Genomic DNA, 22,386 nt, shown 5'->3' with positions numbered 1-22,386 from the left:
CTAAACCATATTCATCCTATTCCAAAACGATTGCTAAGTTGTATTCTTCAACGTAGGTTTAATGTTATCCGGGGTATTTATGGATATTAAACCTTAATCAAAGGACAACTCTATATAGAATGAAATATTAAATACAATCTCATGATGACAAATCCTACTATGAGACATACCTTTAATTTGTACACGCGAGATTTTGCAGTCTCATGTTTAACTGTAAATATTTTGCAAAATCTTGATTGAATCAGCAAGACTATATTTACATAAAAAGTATTTGGAATCGAAAAATCCTAATAAAATGATAGTACGCCAGTGACGTAGAATATACTATATCTTACCAAGTTTTAATGTATTTTCTTAAGCCTAAATCCATTAGTAAGTATGATAGAAAATTATCCAATAGTCTTGAATTAAGGAACCAAATTTAGTTTTATTACATTGTAACATGAATCGTCCTGTATAAATCAATCGATAAGTTCGTTAGAATTGGTACTCCTTTGTTTACCACAAAAAACGTTGCAATTATGCGATATCAGCTTTTAAATTTTTGTTTTAGCTTATTTTGTACACTATTGTAAAGAGAATTTATATACATACATATACATATAGGTTGATTTATTTTATATTGATGCCATTATATTTGTAGGTACCAAAATAATTTGAAAATGAACTGTTACTTTAATATGATTTATATAGTTTTGAAATATTGTTTTGCAATTTTGTCCATTTCATTATCGATATATTACAACATTTTTTACTAATATCATGGAAAAATGTATCATTTTTTGTTATTGTAGATAATGCAAACTTTATTGGTTACTAACAAAGCTTTATATATTTCTGGGATATAACATGATTATAGACATATTCGAATGAACTATTTTTATTAGCTTCATCAAGTAGATAGATCAACGTAATTTTGTTTTTCTTAATCTAATGAATTTAACCAAGGATTGACGGCTGTAAAATTGTAAATTGTGCGGTGCTTGACTCAATTAAAATATCCTAACATTAATTCACAAAAAAATTCAAATGCTATAAAGACGTGTTGTAACCCAGAAATAACTTAATTCGTTTTGTGCATAGTTGATTAATAACTTCTTCAATTTCAATTTTGCTATAGCTGGGGTCGTATTATACCAGATGTCTCATGGGTTTTCCTCTAACTATCTAAATATGGAAATGACTTCAAATTCTATAATTTTGACAAAATAACAAAATCGGTTTTAAATATATGATGGATATCGAAATAATCGATTTAATTAAAATGATTGATTCAAAATTCGTAAACAGTAACGCGAAAAAAGGTATTTTGATGTACAAGGTGTGGCTATTAGATAACTAAATTGAAGCTGTAAAATATTTTGAATTTTTGATTCCATACATTTATATTATCATTTTCAATATATACCCCTCCTCTATCCCTACAATGTTCCTTGCCAACTTTCCGTGGTTTGAAACAGTGCTGGAAGTCTTCTTGTTTCAGTTAGTTTTTGGCGCGTGCCACATTTTCGTTCACAATTTTATAGGACAGAAATATTGGCCCTATTAATGTTTAACCATGGAAACAAACATAAATTACATGGCGTATAATCTAGCAAATAAGGTGGATGGTCTAAGACTGGAATACTGAACGGAAATAGAAACCTCTTGAGAAGAAATGAGGTCCGAGTCCGTGCATTATCTTGGCGGGAATCCTATGATTTGTCCAACTATATTTCTTATCGTTTTATTTTATGATTTCACAAGTTCAGTAAAAACGTGAAGGTAGTAATGTTAACCTTTAGAAATCCAGTGGGATTGTACAATTCCATGATTATCGAAAAACAATCATTGTTTTGAAATATGATTTACTCATTCGCGCATAAGAGGTTTCACGGTAACCGGCGTTTCGAATATGTGCACTGTTTCTGTAGCAGTCAGTTGTAAACCATTCGCGAAAATTAACCTAAACCCAAAATGGAGTGTCAAAATTGAATAAACATTGAGAAATCTAATGAAAATACGTCACTCAAAACTAAATTATATCAACTCTCTAACGAAGCCGAATACAACTCAATCTCATTTCAAAAATTTATTAATTACCTTTCCAGAAATACCACACTTGGCCCCGTTTTTTGGCAGTTTTAGGTATCATAACACATTGTGATATTGTAGGGCTTTTATTATAACCCAGGTTCAGATAGATCACCTATCAGCTGATAGCGGATCTTAAACCAGATTGAGATTTAGATCAGTTTCCTAACGTTTCGTTAAATTTTCGGTGGGAATTTAAAATTTAAATTCAAAGAATTAATATTAAACAGCCATTTAAAGAGAATAAATTATTTTTGAAGTTGAACCATACATGAATGAAAGAACCCGTCAGTTGATCCCATTTACCTATCCATTGGTAACCATGATAAAAAGGGAAAAAGGATTAAATATATGACTATGACCCAATTAACTCGGATTAGTTTTTGATCATCCATGAACGTGATCTGGGTTAGATTTTTAACATTCAGATCATGATAAGGTTAACCCGATCATAGTTTCCAAAAGTCCTTGTGTTGAATTACTTCTAATATCCAACAAAAATATGTAGAAGCATTATATTAAAAAAATATTTTTAAAAAGATTGTAATTAATCTAAGATAATGTTTTGTAGTCGTACAGATTGTAACGTAAAAATGAAGATCGCACGGAAAGCATTCTTAAAATTTTTTATTCAACATTTCCGACCTCATATTATCTTTTATTTGAAGGTTGCACGTTTATTAATTTTTTAAAATGATTTTGACACTTCAACAAACAACTACAATTATTCTTTAATCATGAGTTATGTGGAAGACTAACATCAACAATATTAAATGAAAGATATACGGATAGTAATTCAAGTCGCAGATATGTTCTGGATTAAATGAAACTGGTTCCATAAAAGAAGAAATAATCGCTGTTTTTAATGTAGCAGTGCTAACACACCTCTTCTGCAGAATTTTTCATATAATTTTCTACTACAGTTGAATCAGTTTTACCCGTATAAAATGAAAATTCACCAGCTATTTAACAGGATAGAATTTCGTGGAACATTATCGGCTTTTACAATTAACCAGAACAAAGTGGAAGTTTATGCTTGTATTCTTGGGAATACTATCATTTCCTATATTCATTGACGAAAATCTAACGAGTGCGCTCTACTTTATGACTCATGAAATAATATACACCTTAATAACAACTAGTTTGGTCAATAAAATTGATGCGGCTGGTAACATGACTTTGCAAGAAGCTCTTAATCATTTCCAACATTTCGGAGCTAGACAGTGACTAATTGATAGATTTACCTGTGAAAGAAGAGCCATATAATGATAACCACGATCACATTTCGATCTAAAATTTATCGTTCATACAAGGATGTCGGGATTTTGAAGATATGAAGAAAAGAATAACTGCGAAAAGAGTTTCTTGCAGTTTTTCGAAATTTTAGAGACAATTTTCAAAACAAACTATTAGAAAATAACGGAAAACATTTTCAAAATTTATTGCAGAACATTTGATATATAATATCAGTACTTCTCAATTTTCATTTTTTCAAAATACCGAAACGAGTATTTACTATTTTTGCCAAACTAATTTAACGGCTTTAAAATAAGGTATTAGTGAACTCCCATTTCTCTTTGGTATTTTATGGGTTGTGTGTGTATACGTTAGAGGGTTGATGTATTTTAATTGAAAACCGAGAGTGGTACGTTTCAAACTGATCTCCTGTATCCAGTGGAGACCCGGTTTTAAATAAAAACTGGTCATTTAGTATGGTATCTGTTATCAGTTATTCGTAACATTACAGTCGTACTATCTGTTATCGTATGAGTATGATGTAATATACCGTTAGATATAATGTTTGAAATGTGGCTCCGCTAAATTGGAGACAACTATAGATTGTTTATTCCACTATGTTTTCAGATCATTAATAACATTTTAAATTGCTTCAAACGCATCGAGCGTGGGTGGATATTAATAATTTTTTTAATATTTTATGGGGTTCTCTCAAATAAAAAAATTCCGCAGGATGTTTTTCATATTAAAATATTATGTGTTTACTTCTTTGATAAAGGTAAATTATCAATCCATTTACCTAAATAGTTTGTTTAGCTTACTGAATAAGTGCATTACTTAATTGAACTTACTACGTGTTTATATGAAAGAAAATGAGACATCTGGTACTTACAACATCAGTTTTCTTACTAACCTCCGTATACTATTAACGTTCTAACATTAGTTTCATTTTAGTTTTTGTTATTAACATTTGTTTTTTTTTGGAACTTTTTATTTCTGCAGTTCCCGGGGTTATGACTAGTCCATTGCTTACAGGGCAATCCTTGGGCTATGGGTTCGTGAATTATCATCGACCAGAAGATGCAGAGAAAGCAATCAACACTCTGAACGGATTAAGGTTACAGAATAAAACTATAAAGGTAAGATTTCAATTGACTTGTCATTTAAGAATGATCAAATTCAATACACTTCTTCTAGTAAATATGATTTTTAGTTATAATACACCATGTATATTAATCTTTCGTCTCTATCATCCCCTATTTACGTCGGTTCCTAATATTTATTAGCATTAAATTACTCTCTATTCACAACTTCTTTCAACTAGCACGTATTGGATATAGTTACATTTTAAACGGAGCCGCGTCCAGAAAAATGAATTTTCAATGAATCTATAATATCATTAAATTGTGAACCCAAATTTCATGAATTTTTTCTTTCTTTTTATACTTTAAACTCACGTCTATCTTACAATAAAAGTTCTACAGTTCTTTCAGTTTTTATAATGAATAATTGTATTTTCTTAAGATAAGCTGCTGATGCTGGAGTTATATGTGGCTTGCTTTCGGAGCTTGAAAGCTGCTCGTAAAATTTCATTAGTTAAAATTAGTTAAAAGTATATTAGCATGTGGTTATGCACATAATATTCTCTTATAAATCTATGTAGAATTCATAACCTTATCTTCTAATAATGGTTACTGATTTACTTTTATTTATTTGCAAACTATTTACTCTTATATATATATATAAAACGACAGAGTACTGGGTGCCAAATAATCTTACTTTGAAAAAGATATATACTGAGTAGCAGATTATTACGCGTGAGAATATAATTTGTTATTTTTCACGATTCTTTGTTTTATTAATTCACTGTCATTCATAAAAAGTTAAAAACACTGATTGAAGAGCTCAAAATATCAATATGGAGAGTCTATATTACCGACAGGTGAAATTCTAGATATTTTTTTGCAATAGAACAAAACACTATTCCATCTTACAATATTTTATCATTCCTTCAGGTATTGGCTAAACACTATGAAATTATTCAACCACCAATGGCATATTCCATGTTTTTAAATCTTAAGATTGGGGATTTGTCTTTTGTTAGGTTATATTTTCATATGGTTAATAAACTTCATAATTTCAATTTTAAATCTGATACAGTTGTCTTATTTATTTTAAAACATAAGAATGTGTAGTAAGTATTATTATTTTTAATTAGAATATTTGTATAGGTATTGATCAATCATCACGTTTAATATTAGAATTGTTTTGATTTATTTTTATAATAAAGTTAGGCATTGATATGGTCAATTCTAATAAATATCACAAGGTCATTTAGGTTTGTTCAAATATTTATTAGTACATTTGAAGAAAATATATCTCTTCAATTTGAAAACAAAGTAGAGGCGGTGGCATTGTAAGGAGTATAGTAGAAGATGGATGGGGAAACTATTTACAAAATATTTCAAATATTTAACAATTTTAACTTGAAAAAAATTTTTTGACGGGATTACTATAAGGGATTGACTTTCATAGTATCCCATTAATCCTGTCAAAGTTCCATTATTACGTAGTAATTATTAAAATCCGCTAGACATAGAGGGGGTAAACGTGCAATGCGCAGGTGAAGTTTAGCTTGATACTTTTGATTCAAAGACCAACTAACTGTCAGATCACTTGATTTAGTTTCAGTTAGTTGCAGATATTTTGCAATGACAACAGTTTTACATAATGTTCAAACAACAAACAATATTTTGACTTGCAAGAGACCTCTTTTAATTTTTTCTACGTTGTCTTGTTTCAAGCCAAGCGTTTCAAGGAACTCTGTTTTTTGACATGGTAGCAGTATATATCACATGTAGGATAAGCGACATTTACGTTCAATTTTTCAACAAAGTTATACTGAGGTTCAATTCCAAATAATTTACTTGATTATGTTTGCAGGTATCATATGCGAGACCAAGTTCAGAAGCAATCAAGGGAGCAAATCTATATGTATCTGGTTTACCAAAGAACATGACCCAACAAGATTTGGAAACACTTTTCAGTCCATTTGGTCGGATAATTACATCTCGAATTCTTTGTGACAACATTACAGGTAAGAGAAAGCGTTTAATTATTAATTTTTATCAGGTTTGTTTATGCAAACTTTGTTATAACCATTAACTCAGCTACAAGTGACGCAATATGTAAATTTCGAATTGTTAGAAATTTAATTTGAAATATTTACTATTGATTTTATTTTACATACTTGTACAAACCATTGAATAAATTGTGATAACATATTATTGCTGGTAACGTTCGGCTTCAAAAGTCATTATTCACTAATCATTACACCACTGTACTTGCGTTTTCATGTGTAAAACTTTGCTTTTGCCATATCATGTTTACTTTTCCAGCTTTCTTCAAATAATTTATGTGTTGCCATAAAATTCTTCTAACAATGACTTTATTGCCACTGTTTTCGGTAGTAAGTACTGCAGTTGCTTTCTTATTATTATTGACCTTCAAACACTCGCTTCAAGAGATGATGAACAGACGTATTTTGCCGACCTCCCTCGTATGATTCATTAATGGAGTTTTTAGAAAGTTAATTTTGGGGAAGTTATTTTCTAGTATATTACAGCCAATAATTTTTTCATTTACTTTATAATAGATTTATTCAAAATTTTAATAGTTGTGTTTAAGTAGCTTTTTTTTAAATTTACTATAGGTAATGGGTATACTAAAATAATTGTTTTAAAACATTGGAAACATTAAATAATGTAGACGTCACACGTTTGAGCCTTGAACGTTAATTTATTACAAACAGTTTTGTTTTCACAAAAAGACATCTTGTTATGAATAAACCTCATTGTTAAAAGTGATTTATTTCTTTATATCACAAGATTGACTATAACCCTAGTTTTTCTTTGATATGCTCTATCCTAACCTTTTTTTATTTGCAAATTCTGTTCTAAGTTGTCATTCTTTCTGACTTTTCCATTTATTTGTTCTCATTGTTTACTTGTCATGTATTGTCATAAAATCCGCTATTTTTCGATTTTCAGTCTGTTTTTGTTTTGAAATTAACCCTGACGCCTCTTTATGTTCTGCACTAATAATTACACTGTTTAAAGAGAGTTTCGATAACCAAGTTGTCGTCTTCAGAGACCCAATATTTTTACTTGGTTATCGAAACTCGTAATTATTGTGAGCGTTGGTGTTTTCAATAATCCAATGACAATTTTGTAAGAATTTCTTATGTTTTTAAAAAGATTATATAAAGTATATTTTCTACTTCCATTCTCAGATAATTTTAGTGAGTGATTTTATAATTGTAGCCGTTGTATAGAATACTTATACATAACTTGATTATAATAATAATTTCATAATGTGTGATACAATTACAGTCTTTTGGAGTAGCTGTTATTACTTTATATATCTTTTGTACATATTTTGCAGTTTAGTAACCTGTAATAAGATTAGATTAAAGTTATTCAATTCCAATCAAATTTTTTTGTTAAATATTTTTTCAATAAAAGTATTTTGTTATAAAAAATACATGGTTTCTGCACAATTTGCATAAACAAACAATTGATCCTACAGCCAAAAGCTCGAGCCGAATTAAAAATATGAGAAAATCTAGAAAAAGGGACGTTATATATATATATATATATATATATATATATATATATATATATATATATACATATACATATATGTATATAAATATAATTTGTATATTTTTTTAGCAATAATTTACTTTGAACCAGAATTTTAGCTAACGAAAATTATTTTTTAATATTTATTTTTAAAGCGAACTGCTTATATTACAGTTTTTTTTATTTCTGTATTAAAGGCTTGTTGAAAACCCCATTTTATTAACGGGTATGGAATTAATTGATTACTTATACTTATTAATAGACGTTGACCATTTGGCTGTGTTCCAATACTTCGTATAATTATATACTATTGAATTTTTACCGTCACATACGAGTTTTATAGAAATGCAGTGACTAAATCATCTTTAGTGTAGTCTTGTTGCACTAAAGCTTTCCACTGACCCGTAACTTTCAATTAGAATTAATTTATTCATATTTTTGTTTATTGTAGTCTATGAAATCGAGAATATTACTCAAGTTTATAATCAAGTAATTGGAATTATTTTAAAAATTACTTTTCCAAAATATTTGCTTAAGGAAAACGTATCGTACTGAAATTAATTTAATATAAAATTCAATAACTTTAGTTACCTTTATTTCCAGAGCTAGAAATAGCATCACACTGAAAGTTCAACAATTAATTTCTGAATGAGTTTAGTGGCCGTCAATCTTATTTTTCTATTTGTAATGCGTATATACGTTAATTAGATCTACCTGCGATTGTCATTGATGAACTATTGAAATGAGACTGTTAACTATTCTCTTATCAGATGTGTTCAAATGAGGGCGAGGTTATCATTCATTTAAACCTGTTACAGTTTGCAGCCTTGTTGTAATATTGTGGTAATTCATAATATCTCATCCTTTCAAAAGAATATTTCTTGACACAGCTCTACCTCCGTTATGTATTACCACAAAAAAAAATAAAGTTTAACTACAGTTCGGAACATTGTTTTTGAAATGCTGTTAGTTGTCTAGAGGGGGTAAACAAATTGATTGTATTTAATAAAATTACTGAGCAGTCCTCCCGAAAAAAAAACCACACAGAATATTCTGTATTTTAGTTGATATATTATAAATTGATTTACAATGAAGACTTCACGCCTATACCATGTGTTACAGTTTGCATTTTGATAACTGTATCCAGTAGAAAATACAGTATAGTCTTATGTTGAACCTACTGTTCACTACCACCAATACCCACAATTACACTGTCTGACGCACGTTTCGATAATCAAATTATCGTGTTCAGACCGGAGGTTAACAGCTTTATTTTCAATACTGAGATATTGATAGATAGAAAATACATTGTTGTTGCAAAAAACTACGGAAAATCGATAAGTGATTTAATATTAATATATAATAAATATAAAATAATAAACAAGGTATGATCTCTTTGCTCCGCCCTTGACCCAGTTCGGTCAAAATTTTATTTATTTATTTTTCAATATAGTCACATTTAAGCTTAAGACATTTTCTCATATCGACGTTCTAGCATTTTTAGTGTCTCTTGGAAGAAAAATTGTTCGTCTACTGAATCATCACTTTATTAAGGGAAAAAAAGTCGTTTACCAGGCAAATGTTTTTGTATTTTGGAAACAGTCAGTAATTATTGGGAGCAAAATTTAGAGATTATCGCGAATGTTAAAATTTTTCCAAGCCTGTCTGAGGTGCTGCTATAGATAACCAGTCACTAGGTCCGTTATCCACACACATCTTAGCGCAATTTTCTGTGGCGTTTATCTTCTATCGCGTTACATAAGTTTGAAACTAATTTGGCATACTAAGTATTTTTTATTTTGGATATATTTTTTAAAGTAATCTACTAACATCAATCCTTCAGTATCCCAAAATACGATTACCGTGATCTTCCCTATTGAGGTTTGCAATTTGAACTCTTTCGACCGCGGTGAATCTTCATGTTTTCACTACCTAGTTTGCAGTGTGGGCTCTACATTGTGGTGATGTTACTAATTTCGCAAAAAATTGTCTTGTTTATGCTGCATTAAAAGACGACTGCAAATGTTTTCAAGTCAGCCTTTTTGCACCTATTCATGGTAATTATCGTACAAACTACTTGCCACACGTCGATTTTGCAACACGAGGTCATAGCCTGTAGATTCAACGATTGTATTTAATCACGGGGCGTTCTTCAACACGATCCATTTTTATTTGTTTTAATTTATAAATGGGTCAGGGGCGGAACAAAGGGATCAACCCTTGTACTTATAATGGGTGTAGGTAGATTGCAGCTGTAATATTTCATTTCAAAGTTGGTTTACTTAACCAATACATACATTTTCATCAATATAGTACCGTTATTTCAACAGTTATTTGACAAATAACATTAGTTGAATAACTTATTTATATTAATATATTAAAGTAGAATTTCGGGCAGAAGTTTTTCTATGACCAATATGAAGTGAGATCAAACCTACAAAAAGAAACTATTATCAATAGATTTTGCAAAATCTAACGAAAACGATTTGCATGAAACCAATTTTTAGAAAAACTAACAATAAAGATAAGGTTGGTTTAGTATGGAAATACAAAAAATGGGAATTTGGTATTTTGAAATAAAAATGGTACTGAAATATTTTCTGAAAATAATTTTATTTAGCTATAGTTGAGGTATACAAATTTAATTCATTTGTTATAAAATTCAGAAGAACAAAAGGACAAAAGAAAATCATTAAATTTATAGTCTTATAGGCATCAACTAAGATTTGACCCATTTTTTAATATTTATTGGCAGATGTAAAATACATATTCGTTTGAATGAGGAATCAAAAATGTGATCAATAACAAATGCGATGGATTGAGTATATTGCATTATTCTTGTGAAACTAAATACTAAATAAACTAAAATAACATTTTCCATACTAAACCTCTTTTATTTTTATTGCAGCAAATTGTTATTTAAAGAATGAGCAGTTTGAAAATGGTAAGTAGCCATTTTTATAGTAAAGTAATTTGTTACAAACGTTTCTTGGCTTCCATTGTTGAAGTTTTGTCAACTCTATTATCCATTTCCGAAATAGAAATCGATAGGCCCAAATCCAAAAAGGTAATAAATATAAAGCAACAACGCCATAAAACCGTTTATCAAAACAAAAATAGCTAAATCTAATTATCAGAACATCATTTATGTTTAGAATTTTTAAGTAATTAAGTAATTATAAACACTTTGAACAACTTTCAAAGAAGTAAAAATTTTGATTTTGGTACTATATAGTAAAATGTGGTCGAAACATATTTTTAACGAACCGTTCTAATTATTACAACAACATTACAAACATTACATTACAAAAATGTTACCAAAAGTGGGGTATGGGAAAATGTATTTTCAAACGCAAAATGTGGCACAGGTTAGGTTTGTATCTCTCTCTTGTAAATACAACTCAACGTCCGAACACCAGGATGCTTTTAATGAGCTCATTATTATCATGTTTGCATTAGAGTAGGAAGTCTGTACAAGTGGTAATTATGGCCAGCCATAAACTACTGATCTGCTGCGGTATTCAAACGGTTTGATTTAACACTTATTAAATATTGCCTATACTAAGTTGAACATCGTTTTTTAAGCTTTTTTTTTTTAGTTTATTCACGAGTTGATAATTACTGTGACAACTTAATCATTAACAAATTTTATTTTTATATTCTGTGGGTACACATATTATTTATAATAATTGTGAGCATTTTTATAATAAGCTAATTTTCACTAACTGTCACTGTGTTTGCGCACTTGATAAGTTACCTTTTCTTGGGATTAAACATTGTTATTTTGTCGGTATGCGCAACGAAATTTGACCATGTTTCATTAAAAATCGGTCGAATGTATTATTTTCATAATTTAATTACCCCCATTTTGGTTTTCGTACCTAATGAAGTGAACTTTCGTGGTTGTATTAGTTACAATTGTTTCCACCACTATTTTCCATATTCAAACAAATGTCACAAAACAAGTTGAAAATTTGAATTATTCGATCTAAATAGACTGCAATTCCTAAATTCATAGGAGTTAAATCAGTGTCCTGATGAAATATTTTCATTTCATACAGGTAGAGTGTAAGTAAACGATCATACATTCATTTGAAATAGGAAAAAAGTATAAGATTAACAATAGAGATTTTGAAAACACTATTTGATGGTGTGCAATTTCAGTCTTCGGTCGGAAGTGAGAAGTCTTTTTCCTACTTTCGATTTAAAATCGTACACTCCTTAAATTCTATTCAAATTAGCTTTTATTTTTTATTGAATTATATTACACAATAAAATCAGGAATTACTTGTTCTTCTGCCAAATTTCATCACCTTCACTTTGAATCTCAACAATATATTAAAATTTAGAGAGAAATAAGTGTTTCGCTATCTTGTGTACTGAGCACCTAAAAGCATGATAATTGTTTATTAATAATTATTCAGTTACTGATGAAAATTATGTATTTAAAACATAAATTGACGTAAATTTCGTATAATTTTGGTAAAAGCGATTATAGTATTATAAAGAAATGTCATTTTAAACTAAAAATGTTCCTTTTTTCTGTATTTCCTCATATGTTTGATATATTTTTCACCTCGAGCAATTTATAATATAAGATACTATTGATCAATTGACTATTTTTATATGTGTTTTAAATCGAAACTTGGTCTAAGTATCTTATAATCATAGTTTATATAATTTGTTTCACGTAAACTAGAAACACAATTTTTCATTATGTATCGTAGGATGATGTTAAAATTCGTTTTGAGAAAATATGATAAACCTAATTTTTTGTATAAGTTAATTCACCTTCCATTTACAATTCTAAAAATTAGTGAAAGGTAATACTACCACTAAATAACTATCCATATTTCATTCAATCTTTAAATTGCGTTACAACATAAATTTGACATTTTTCCAAAGTTGTTGATGTTGATACGAATTTCAAACTACTCCTTCTCAATGTAATGTAAAATATTAGAACAGTTACTTTGTCCACGACTGTACTATTTATGACTAGAGAATATAGTATATATTATTAGATTAGTGTCATTATTACATTTTAGGTTTTATATAACTAAGATCTTGAATCTCTTGTAAGAAACCTAAACCCAAAAACTAGATTTCAAAATTCAATTAAAGAGGGCTGCTACTAAGTTTTGAGATAGACAAGTAATAACTAATATTTATAATTGGATATGGCTTTATGGTTTTGCGTGCGCGAACCACTTTCGTTGGATTTGGCTGGTTTTGAAAGAACCATAGAGTTGATTGCCAACAAATTTTTTTGACAGCCAAATGTTCATGCAACATTGAATGTATGAGCGGAACTAATGCCCAAGTATGCTTCATTCTCTTGAATTCGGAAAACTAGCGAAATACGGTGGTTCGAGATGATGCTTCATCACCAAAAGTCTAGGCGAGTTAATGGGTGTTGGTTTAATCCACGTCGAAAGTCATAGAAAATAATCGCACGAAAACATTCTTGATTTAATTTCATTTTTTGACCAAGATGAACCACTCAAATAGCATTCGTATGGCAACCCGTTATGAGTACTCGCACCATAACATGCCAGGCAATGTCAGATTTGACATATTCACATCAGTGTTGCCATATCCCAAAACTTAAATAGCAACCTTGAAGTAGCAACTTTATGTTCTAAGGTAGCAATCCTCCTATAATGATATAAATTTTGGGAATTTTATTCTGTTTAATATTTATTATTTAAGTAAGCTCCGTATTTTCTAGTAAAGCGCTTAAAGAATAGAACTTTATATTCTGATAACAACAGTATTCCATATAGGTAACTCATTTCACATACCTTAAATAATAGAATTTCCTATTTGAAGTAACATAAAAGGTGGGTGATAAATTGCACCACACAGGTCAAAAAAAACTCTAATATAATTTATCTTAACGTTAATATGCTTATAAAAAGTTACATCCCTTGGAAAATAAAAAATTGAAATAAATTCGTTCCAATGTTCCATGAACAGTTTAAACATTATGTAATAAAAATTTATACAGACTTTCTTATCGTAACATTATTTGTTTCCTGTAAAACAACGACGTTTTAGGGAAATTTTAAGCCCATAAACCCCTCAAAATTTATGAGTTAAAATTAAATCAGTAATTGGTTTTATAAATGATTTCTGGGATATTTACCCCTAGCAAGCTTTTTACTACGAATAACTAACAAACCATTGATTTAATAATCACAAACTGAAGCTTTCGTTTATTGTGCATAAAAAATTGAATTTTCTGTTGAATGGGTTACACGTTTTAAAAAATGGCGAATATGCATTCAATTATGAGTGATTTTGGTCGGGCTAAAACAGAGTATCTGTAATTCTGGCAATCATAGGTGAATAAAAACTTTGTATCAGCTGAAAGGCGCAGAAAAATATCCCACTCAGCATATACTGGACAAATGATTATTTTTTTCCATTTATCCTAATTTACAGAAGAGAGATCACCAACTTACTGGTAATAGTGGTCGTTCAGAAATGGATTAAAGTATCGAGGATATTCCAGAATTAGCTGAAAGAATCATGAAAGCAGTACAAGGTTAATAACTGCTCAATCAGATGTTAGTCACATAGTTGTTTGAAGAAGAATTAAAAGATGAACATTATCTTCTAAAAAACGGAAATATATCAATTATTGTTTAATTTAAAAAAAGTGGTATTTACAAAATATAGTCCCTACGCATTTCGATAAGTTACTCTGTACCATGTAAGATTAGAAGAGACCCTCACGTAAGTCAGTTATTCAGATCTTAATCCTATTGAATTTTACTTCAAGGATGGTTAAGAAGAAGCCTTAAGAGGCAAAACAATTTCATAAATTATTTCAGAAAAATTTGGGGTTTTAGGGATTCAAAACCTGCCAAAAACTTTCTCCTTAACTGTACAAATTTCAAAGTTTTATATGAAAAAAAAAATGCTCTTATGATAAGAAAACTATTTACTAATTTTCGTTACAAAATGAAACATGTCATGAAATATAAAAAAACCATATATTGATAAATTGATGTTCGAAATATTGAAAAAGTAAAATAAGTCAATTAATATACTTTAATATAATATTACTTATTTTAAATAGGTGTGCATCAGTTACAAGTATTGTAAATATTTAAATGTAATAATGATAACATTTTCTCAGAGCTTTCAGTTAAATTCAAGTATCAGTCGTGGAGAAAATATTGTATTCTACTCGCTTACAAAGATTATTATTTACCCAGATAATTTATATGTATGTATATATAAAGTTCACCTTCATGAGTAATAGGTAATATTCTAATATTTTATGCTGCCGTCCTAAAGTTTGACGTTTAAAAAATATGCTGCCAGTTGAAAGCAAAAATATCTTTCCACGTTTATCTAGCTTTAATAAACTCATTGATTTTGATGGAATACTTTGTGTAATTTCAACCGTTTCTGAAGCTTAATATTAAGGTTAAGTTGGAATTCCTAGAAACGATGGTTACATCATACTGTTTGCTGCCATTACACAAACACAATTACACAGGAGCTAAAGTGACCTTAACTGACGATAAGTTTGTCATCGAAACGAGCGTCAGATATGTATAAGTAAATGAGTGTTGGCAGTAAACACTATGTGCAGCATTATAGTATTCAACAGTATATTCTAAAGATTTTGAGCACTCTATATAAGGCAGGGAAATTTTCCCCACTCTACTTTTTTTAGAAAACGACAAATGAAGATAGTAAGAAAAAGTTCACAGTAGAAATTTTTTTTATATTAACATGATTGTAGAACTGTATCGGAATTTTAGAGGTATATTTGTTATAGTGAGTCAAACTTTGAAAATTCCTAGGAATTCCGCATATATATATTTTTAATCAATACGGATACATTTGGGCGATATTGTTGTTATTTAATTTTAAGTCCTGCTTTTAAACTGGACGGTAGTGTATAATCTTCCATTCAAATGTTAATCAAATCCTATCGAATATTTTATACCTGATGTAAAATAAAATATTCTTGGTAGCATTATAATATTGTTAAGGACCCAAAAATTCATCTTGCCAATTTTTGTAAGTAGGTTAAAGAACGTCTGCTAGAATTTGTTGGGATCTGAATTTTCTAGTTATCTATTTTCTACACAGGTAAGTTTTACTTTTTTGAAAATATATGATATAAAGGGTGAAGGTATTTTATGTGTACATCCGACTTAAGTCTTATTTATTACAACAAATGGAATATTCATTAATTACCCAAGCATTAACCCAATTATTTGGGTGCCATTTGACTATAGGTAACTTGAACACGTGTCATTTAGTATTAGTGTTAGTTGAATGTATTGCATTGAAAAAACGCTGGTTTTATAAACAGTGATTGACAAGAAAGTAGGTGGAAAATAATATTTCACCAAAAGTATTTTATTCACGTTAAGGAAAGGTATTGAAAAAACATATTAGAACCGAAATGGTAATGCTCTTATTCAACAATTTTAGAATGGAAATATTTTTTCCTTATTTCCATCGTTATTCTCGTCTATTTCTTCAGATAATAGTATATTGTTCATCAAATACGATGGTTCTCTACATGTTTTTAAATAAATAGTGTATTTATTAAGTTATTTCTTTTTGGGTAGCAATGATAGTTTTGCTGAAACAGATATACACGGTGTTCTAAGGAAAAGTACCCACCCCAATTAACTGCGAACGTAATAATTCCCGAAAAAATCTGAAATTCTTCACCTCACCTTCTCTCTTGAAACATAAATGGCAATGGGATTGAGTGATACTCCTTTTAGAAGATATTTAAATTGCCTTGAAATCGGGGTCAACGTATTACACCATTTTTTTTTAAATTTCTTTCGTTCATATTATTTAGTATGGGTATTTTTATTTGGAACGCCTTTGACAATACTGAAAATTTAACGATGACCTAACTAAATAATATAAAAACTGTATTTCAGGTCAACTTTAGATAATAATTAATTGATTCTTTTTCGTATATTAAAATATATAAAATAGAATTTTGCTACAATTGCTTAGGTTTCCTATTATTGAGAGAATAGTCATTTATATGTATATAAAACTTCACAAAAATTCTTTTTATTTCTTTTTGACTGTGTTTCAAGGATTTTTGATATTTTCTTAATAAATATATGTTATTTTGAGGTTTGTTAATATACTTTTAATTTTTGGTTGTTTTATTTTTAAATACAAATATTCCAGTTACAGTTGATATGTTGTAGAACAAGTCAAATTTATTATTGCTGTATAAAGACTAATCACTTCAATTTACTCCATAAAATAAAGAAAAACTTATCCTCGCGCTATTTGGGCATGAAAACTTTATGTAAATATTCCATTATTTTCTTATTCATTTATGTGGATTGTTACTCAACTGTTCCAATAAATGAAATTCAAAATATAAACCGAATATCTAATTCTTCTCATGAAAAACAAAAATCTAGACTACAGTTTGAATCCTATAACAAAATGACATCTCTTAATGTCACACTACCTAAAAGCAACAAACTGAATGATTTACCAAACCAACTTTATCCTCAAGATATATGAACTTTTCATGTCATTCTATTTCACAAAAAGTCATTATTAGTTTGGTTGATAGAGCTATCCAACTATCAGATCTTGAATTTATATGCGCAATCCACAGCTATTGAATAATCAAACACTACTTAAGAGCAAATGAGGAACTTCAAAAAATGATAAAAAAATAAATTATAAATATTATAATTAATTTACACCAACACATATATTTAACATTAAAATATGAAATACCCAATCTTATCATATTTACAAGGACTTTTTCAACAATATCAAATTATTTTAGAAATTAAATTGAAATAATACATTTTTTAAAATATTTCATTTGTCTGAAATTTAAAAAATAAAAAAAATTGTTTGGGAGGTTCCTTGTAATAACCAAAATTCAAAAATACTTGGAAAAATGTTAAATTAAAAAAAAAAATTTTTGATAATGGTTCATATACATAAAATAGAAAGACCTTAGCAATTTGAGCAAAACTTATATCAAATTTAAATGCAACCATGAATCATTTAAATTGATTTTTTTAACAAAGTTGCCAACGTCGGATAATATTTCGATAAAAACCGAAATTAGATCTAAACATAAAAAATAATTTGTGTAGAAACCCCTTTGTTTATTAAAGTATATTGAGAAATTGATTCTAAGATGGAAAATTTAAAACATGTAAACGAAAAAAATTATATCTTTGTATGTATCCGATAATAAGACGGAAACCTTCTAACGAGGAATGAGTGATAAGAGAACCTCCATTATATGATTTTTGGTATATTTTTCTATAGAATGGTGACTTCAGATTCATATGGAATGGATAGTTTGTATTTCAATCCTGTTAAATAGGTAGAGCACAAATGAATTTATATATATTATCGTTTCTGTGGTCTTAATCTGCCTACTCCAAGCAACGAATCACTCTTTTCGGCCGATTCCAAGGTCTCAATCTGCCTACTCCTTGGAATTTTGCCGAGAAAAGTGAACCTGTGAAAATAAAAAAATATGCTTAACCTGGAGACTAATCTTACATATTAGATAAATTTACCGAGAAATATATAATGCACTGAAATTTCTTATAAAGTTTACATTTTTTCAGCCAATTTTCTTGAAGCGAATTTAACAGAACAGTACGAACAATGCAATCATTATGAATGTATAAAAATGTGATTTCTAGCTTTAGTGGAACACATTGTATGCCACAATCACAGTAACATACATACAAACTACATCAAACATACTTTGCAGTTTGTTTATTGATTATTGTAATCAGTAAATATTTAGTTTTTTATTATTTTTAGATGTTGTAGCTTTGATTTAATTATGGTATGATTTTATTCAAGTTACTGTTGAGATTTGGCTTTTAAAATTGGAAGTAGTCACGGGTACAAATGCCCGCGTACTGCCAATACTCACCTTAATTTTTATCTTACTGTACCTATATTTTGCGTTTTTTCTTCTCTTCCTTAGTACGTCAATTTGTCTCGGGGGCCGGAGAAAGTTTGCCTGGTACGTACCTATATCTCTACCATAACACCCAAAAAACACCACCCACAACTACTAATCATATTCGTGATAAGTACAATATAATAAAAAATCAAACAATATGTACTCAAATATGACAAAATGATGAACATTTCTGAGTTTACATTCAAAATAATAGAATTCAATCCATATCAGCGACATGTGATTAAAACATAAAACCTTACGCATAGTAAATTATTCAATTAATCAAAGTAACAGATATCTCTTTCTGATCTTTTTTAACCTATAGTAGTAGATATATCTCTTATTCTCATTCCGGTATTCCATTTGCTGAGGACCTTGTACTAGTCCTACATATTTCTATCTTTGTTTTACCAAATTTTCCACAATAAACTAATTCCCTGTAATTGTATTATAAATAGAGATAAATGAAAATATCAACAGAAGTTGCCCGAAATAATTTAATTTAAATTAAAATGATTTATATGTTGTTGAAGGATTATATTGATATTAGACCTCTTTATAAATTAAAATTTCGTTCAAAAGCAGAAAATCTTGGCATTTCGACCAACATTCCCTATATTCGGACAATATTTCAACATACTTTCAATAAATATCACAATAACTAATAAAACCAAATAATAAGTAGGAATGATGGTACGAAATGAATTCGTGAGAAATGCCCATTACTCAGTATACCTACAGAATTCATATCGTTTCCTCGAATTAGTGACAATAGTAATAATAAGCTTGATACTATTTACAAAATTTCAAAACCAGTTTTTATCAACGTAGAGAGTTGTATAGAAAAAAGTTACCCTAAATTCTCAACATGTAATTATAGTAACGTTACCTTTAAGATTACTAATCTTCTTTTTCAAAAAAAGATAACTTCATCCTTAGGCGGTTGTAAATGTAACGTGTATTATATATCTCCATGCAGCTTATTGTCATTGTTCTTCTCCTACATTGGAAATATTTCAAAAATTACAGTTTTTGTGTAATGCATGTTTGATAAATAATTTTCTTGTTTGTCAAACGTCTGTCATAGTTATAAATATAGTCGGTTGTTCATTTTCACAGCCTGTCACTTAACAAGTTAGCACATATCTCGAGGAGAAAAAGAATTAGCCAATATATACAGTGGGTCCCATTTGAGAAGTTGTTGTTCACTCTGTACATATTTCATTTTGTTCAATTATTTACAAAAAATTTACTCAACTTTTTTCAAATTTTGTACGAAATATTTTTATGACCTGTATTATAAAATTAGCGGGTTATCAAACTATGGAGGAAAGCTCGATACCATAGCTATATTATTATACCTATTCTCAATTTGAATTAATCAATATACGATCTTTCTCGTGTATTCATGCTAGTGAATATCTTATCCTTTCCTCTGTTTGATAAAATAATCTCATTCTCAATATTTTATTGGCATCTACAAATTTTCAAATGAATCATTTTTGTAGTAACTCAATTGCTTTTTAATTGAAGATTAACCTTCCATACTAATTATCGAGTATTCTTTAAGCTATTAAAGATTATTTATTTGGATTGGTGGTGGCATAAGAGTTAATAAACTTTTCTATACTAGCTATAAAGGAAATAAAATACAATATTGTTGTAAAATCTTAATACCGCGAATTAATACAGTTACCTAACTGTATATTTTAATTGTAATAAACAAAATAGTAAAATCTTCTATGAGTTATAATGTTTATTGATTGTTCTATGGTTTTATGCAAAATATTTGTTTTTGATTACACCTATCGAAATTCTTTAATAAATGTTAGGGAATAACCCAGTTGAAAAACAAAAACAATTTTTGTTGCACGTATATGTAACGAATTTTATCAAACAGATCAACAACTCTGCAATATTATTGAATTCTCAATGAAAATAAAAATTTATATATCGGTTTCTAGAAGTACGGTGTGAATTGATTGAAGAATTGCATACGAGTTTATAAAAACATACTAGTTAAAGATTACAAATTATTCACGGAAATTGTCGGTAGATGATAAAAGTTTTAGGATCATTTCCCTTATCCTCTTTTCAAGTCGCTATATCCATCATCGGCTTAGGGCATATTATTCTAAAAGTTACCTGGTGTAATTTGAAGACTTAGTCCCATTTGAAAACGAAGTAGTTTGCTGAACACTTATAATAGAGCAGATACCTAATTTAAGTTTGTGGAACCGTGATATCCATACACACTATTCTCTGCCAATGCACCAATACTTAAAATTACTCCGTCTGTCGCGCGTTTCGATTACAAAGTTCTCATCTTCAGAGATCCAAACCAAACAGTTCACTTTCGGTCTCTAAAGAAGATAACTTTTTCATCGTAACACGCGCCAGACGATGTAAGTTAAAATGTTGGTACAGTGGTAGTAAATAGAGTTCAATATAGATGTATCATTTAGTTCTAGCCAGAGCTTGCAGATGTTCGTAAATCAAATTAGTATACTTGGATAATGTTGTTGTACAAAGTAACTTTCTTTCCCAAAATTAATAATGGATATGTGTTAATATCATAAATGATTTTTTCATGACTTAAATTACGGATTAGATACATATTGATGATTCAAATTATTGTGGAATAGCAAAGTCAAGTCCGTTTCTAGATATTTGATTTTTACGTTTTTTAAAATACAACAAAAATCAACAAAGAAAATTCCATATACTTTTGGTTCTTCTATATTTCATGTTATCCAGTTCTGTATGTAGCGTTCCCTTATCGACAAATAGATGAACTTTATTTAATGATTCTATAGTCTAACACAACTTCGTATTCATAATCCTTTTCATATCTAGACCCAATCCTCAAATATGCCTTCTTCTTTTTATAACAGAATTTCTCAAGTTGTCGTGCCATCTCTTATTATAATACCCCTGACTGTAGTGCTTTGATATAGCGTTTGTAAAAATGAGTATCGTTATTCATAATCTCTGTAGTTTTCATGATTTCTGATTGTTTAATGACTCTAATAACTCTTATTGTTTTAATAGTATCCTATTTGGTACCACAATTATTGTCTTTATTAGGTATAGATCATTGTTTTTATTCGCCCTTTTTTGAAGTATGTAGTTTTGATCCACCTTGTCGCATCAATATGCTTCGTTGAGAAATATAGTTTCATTACTTAACAAACGCTCAATTAGCAATAACAGTCGACAACAGAAAAAGTAATAGCATAAAACCAGGACAACCAAAGGTAATTTTATAATAAATAATTTTTACCGTATTTTTCTTTTTACCTAATGGGTGTTATACTTTTGGTAAACAAGGTTGTCGCTGTTGAACTATTGAACAAATTAACAATAAAATGAAACTTGTTTTAAAGTAATGATACTAACTTATATATTTATGCGATTAACGGCCACCATCTATTGAGAGTTTGTTCATTGATTTATGAGGTTATT

At 29.0% G+C, this 22,386-nt stretch overlaps 1 protein-coding gene across 12 annotated transcripts in view; it reads left to right on the top strand.

Annotated features, from left to right (window-relative positions):
* The window catches only part of LOC130895455 (ELAV-like protein 3), a 68,942-nt gene that overhangs the window by 41,138 nt on the left and 5,418 nt on the right, over positions 1 to 22,386 (top strand). For 2 of the 12 annotated variants that reach the window (XM_057802748.1, XM_057802757.1), the window contains exons 3-6: positions 4,312 to 4,448; positions 6,253 to 6,406; positions 10,861 to 10,896; positions 18,943 to 18,981. In XM_057802748.1, coding sequence (XP_057658731.1) covers positions 4,312 to 4,448; positions 6,253 to 6,406; positions 10,861 to 10,896; positions 18,943 to 18,981 — 366 coding nt within the window. The remainder of the gene's footprint in view (positions 1 to 4,311; positions 4,449 to 6,252; positions 6,407 to 10,860; positions 10,897 to 18,942; positions 18,982 to 22,386) is intronic. The other 10 variants (XM_057802766.1, XM_057802775.1, XM_057802783.1 and 7 more) reach the window with 5 other exon arrangements.

The sequence above is a fragment of the Diorhabda carinulata genome, chromosome 1, assembly GCF_026250575.1.
Source record: "Diorhabda carinulata isolate Delta chromosome 1, icDioCari1.1, whole genome shotgun sequence".
Taxonomy (NCBI): domain Eukaryota; kingdom Metazoa; phylum Arthropoda; class Insecta; order Coleoptera; family Chrysomelidae; genus Diorhabda; species Diorhabda carinulata.
The sequence above is the reverse complement of the archived record's forward strand: the minus strand, read 5'-3'. Positions and strand labels throughout refer to the sequence as shown.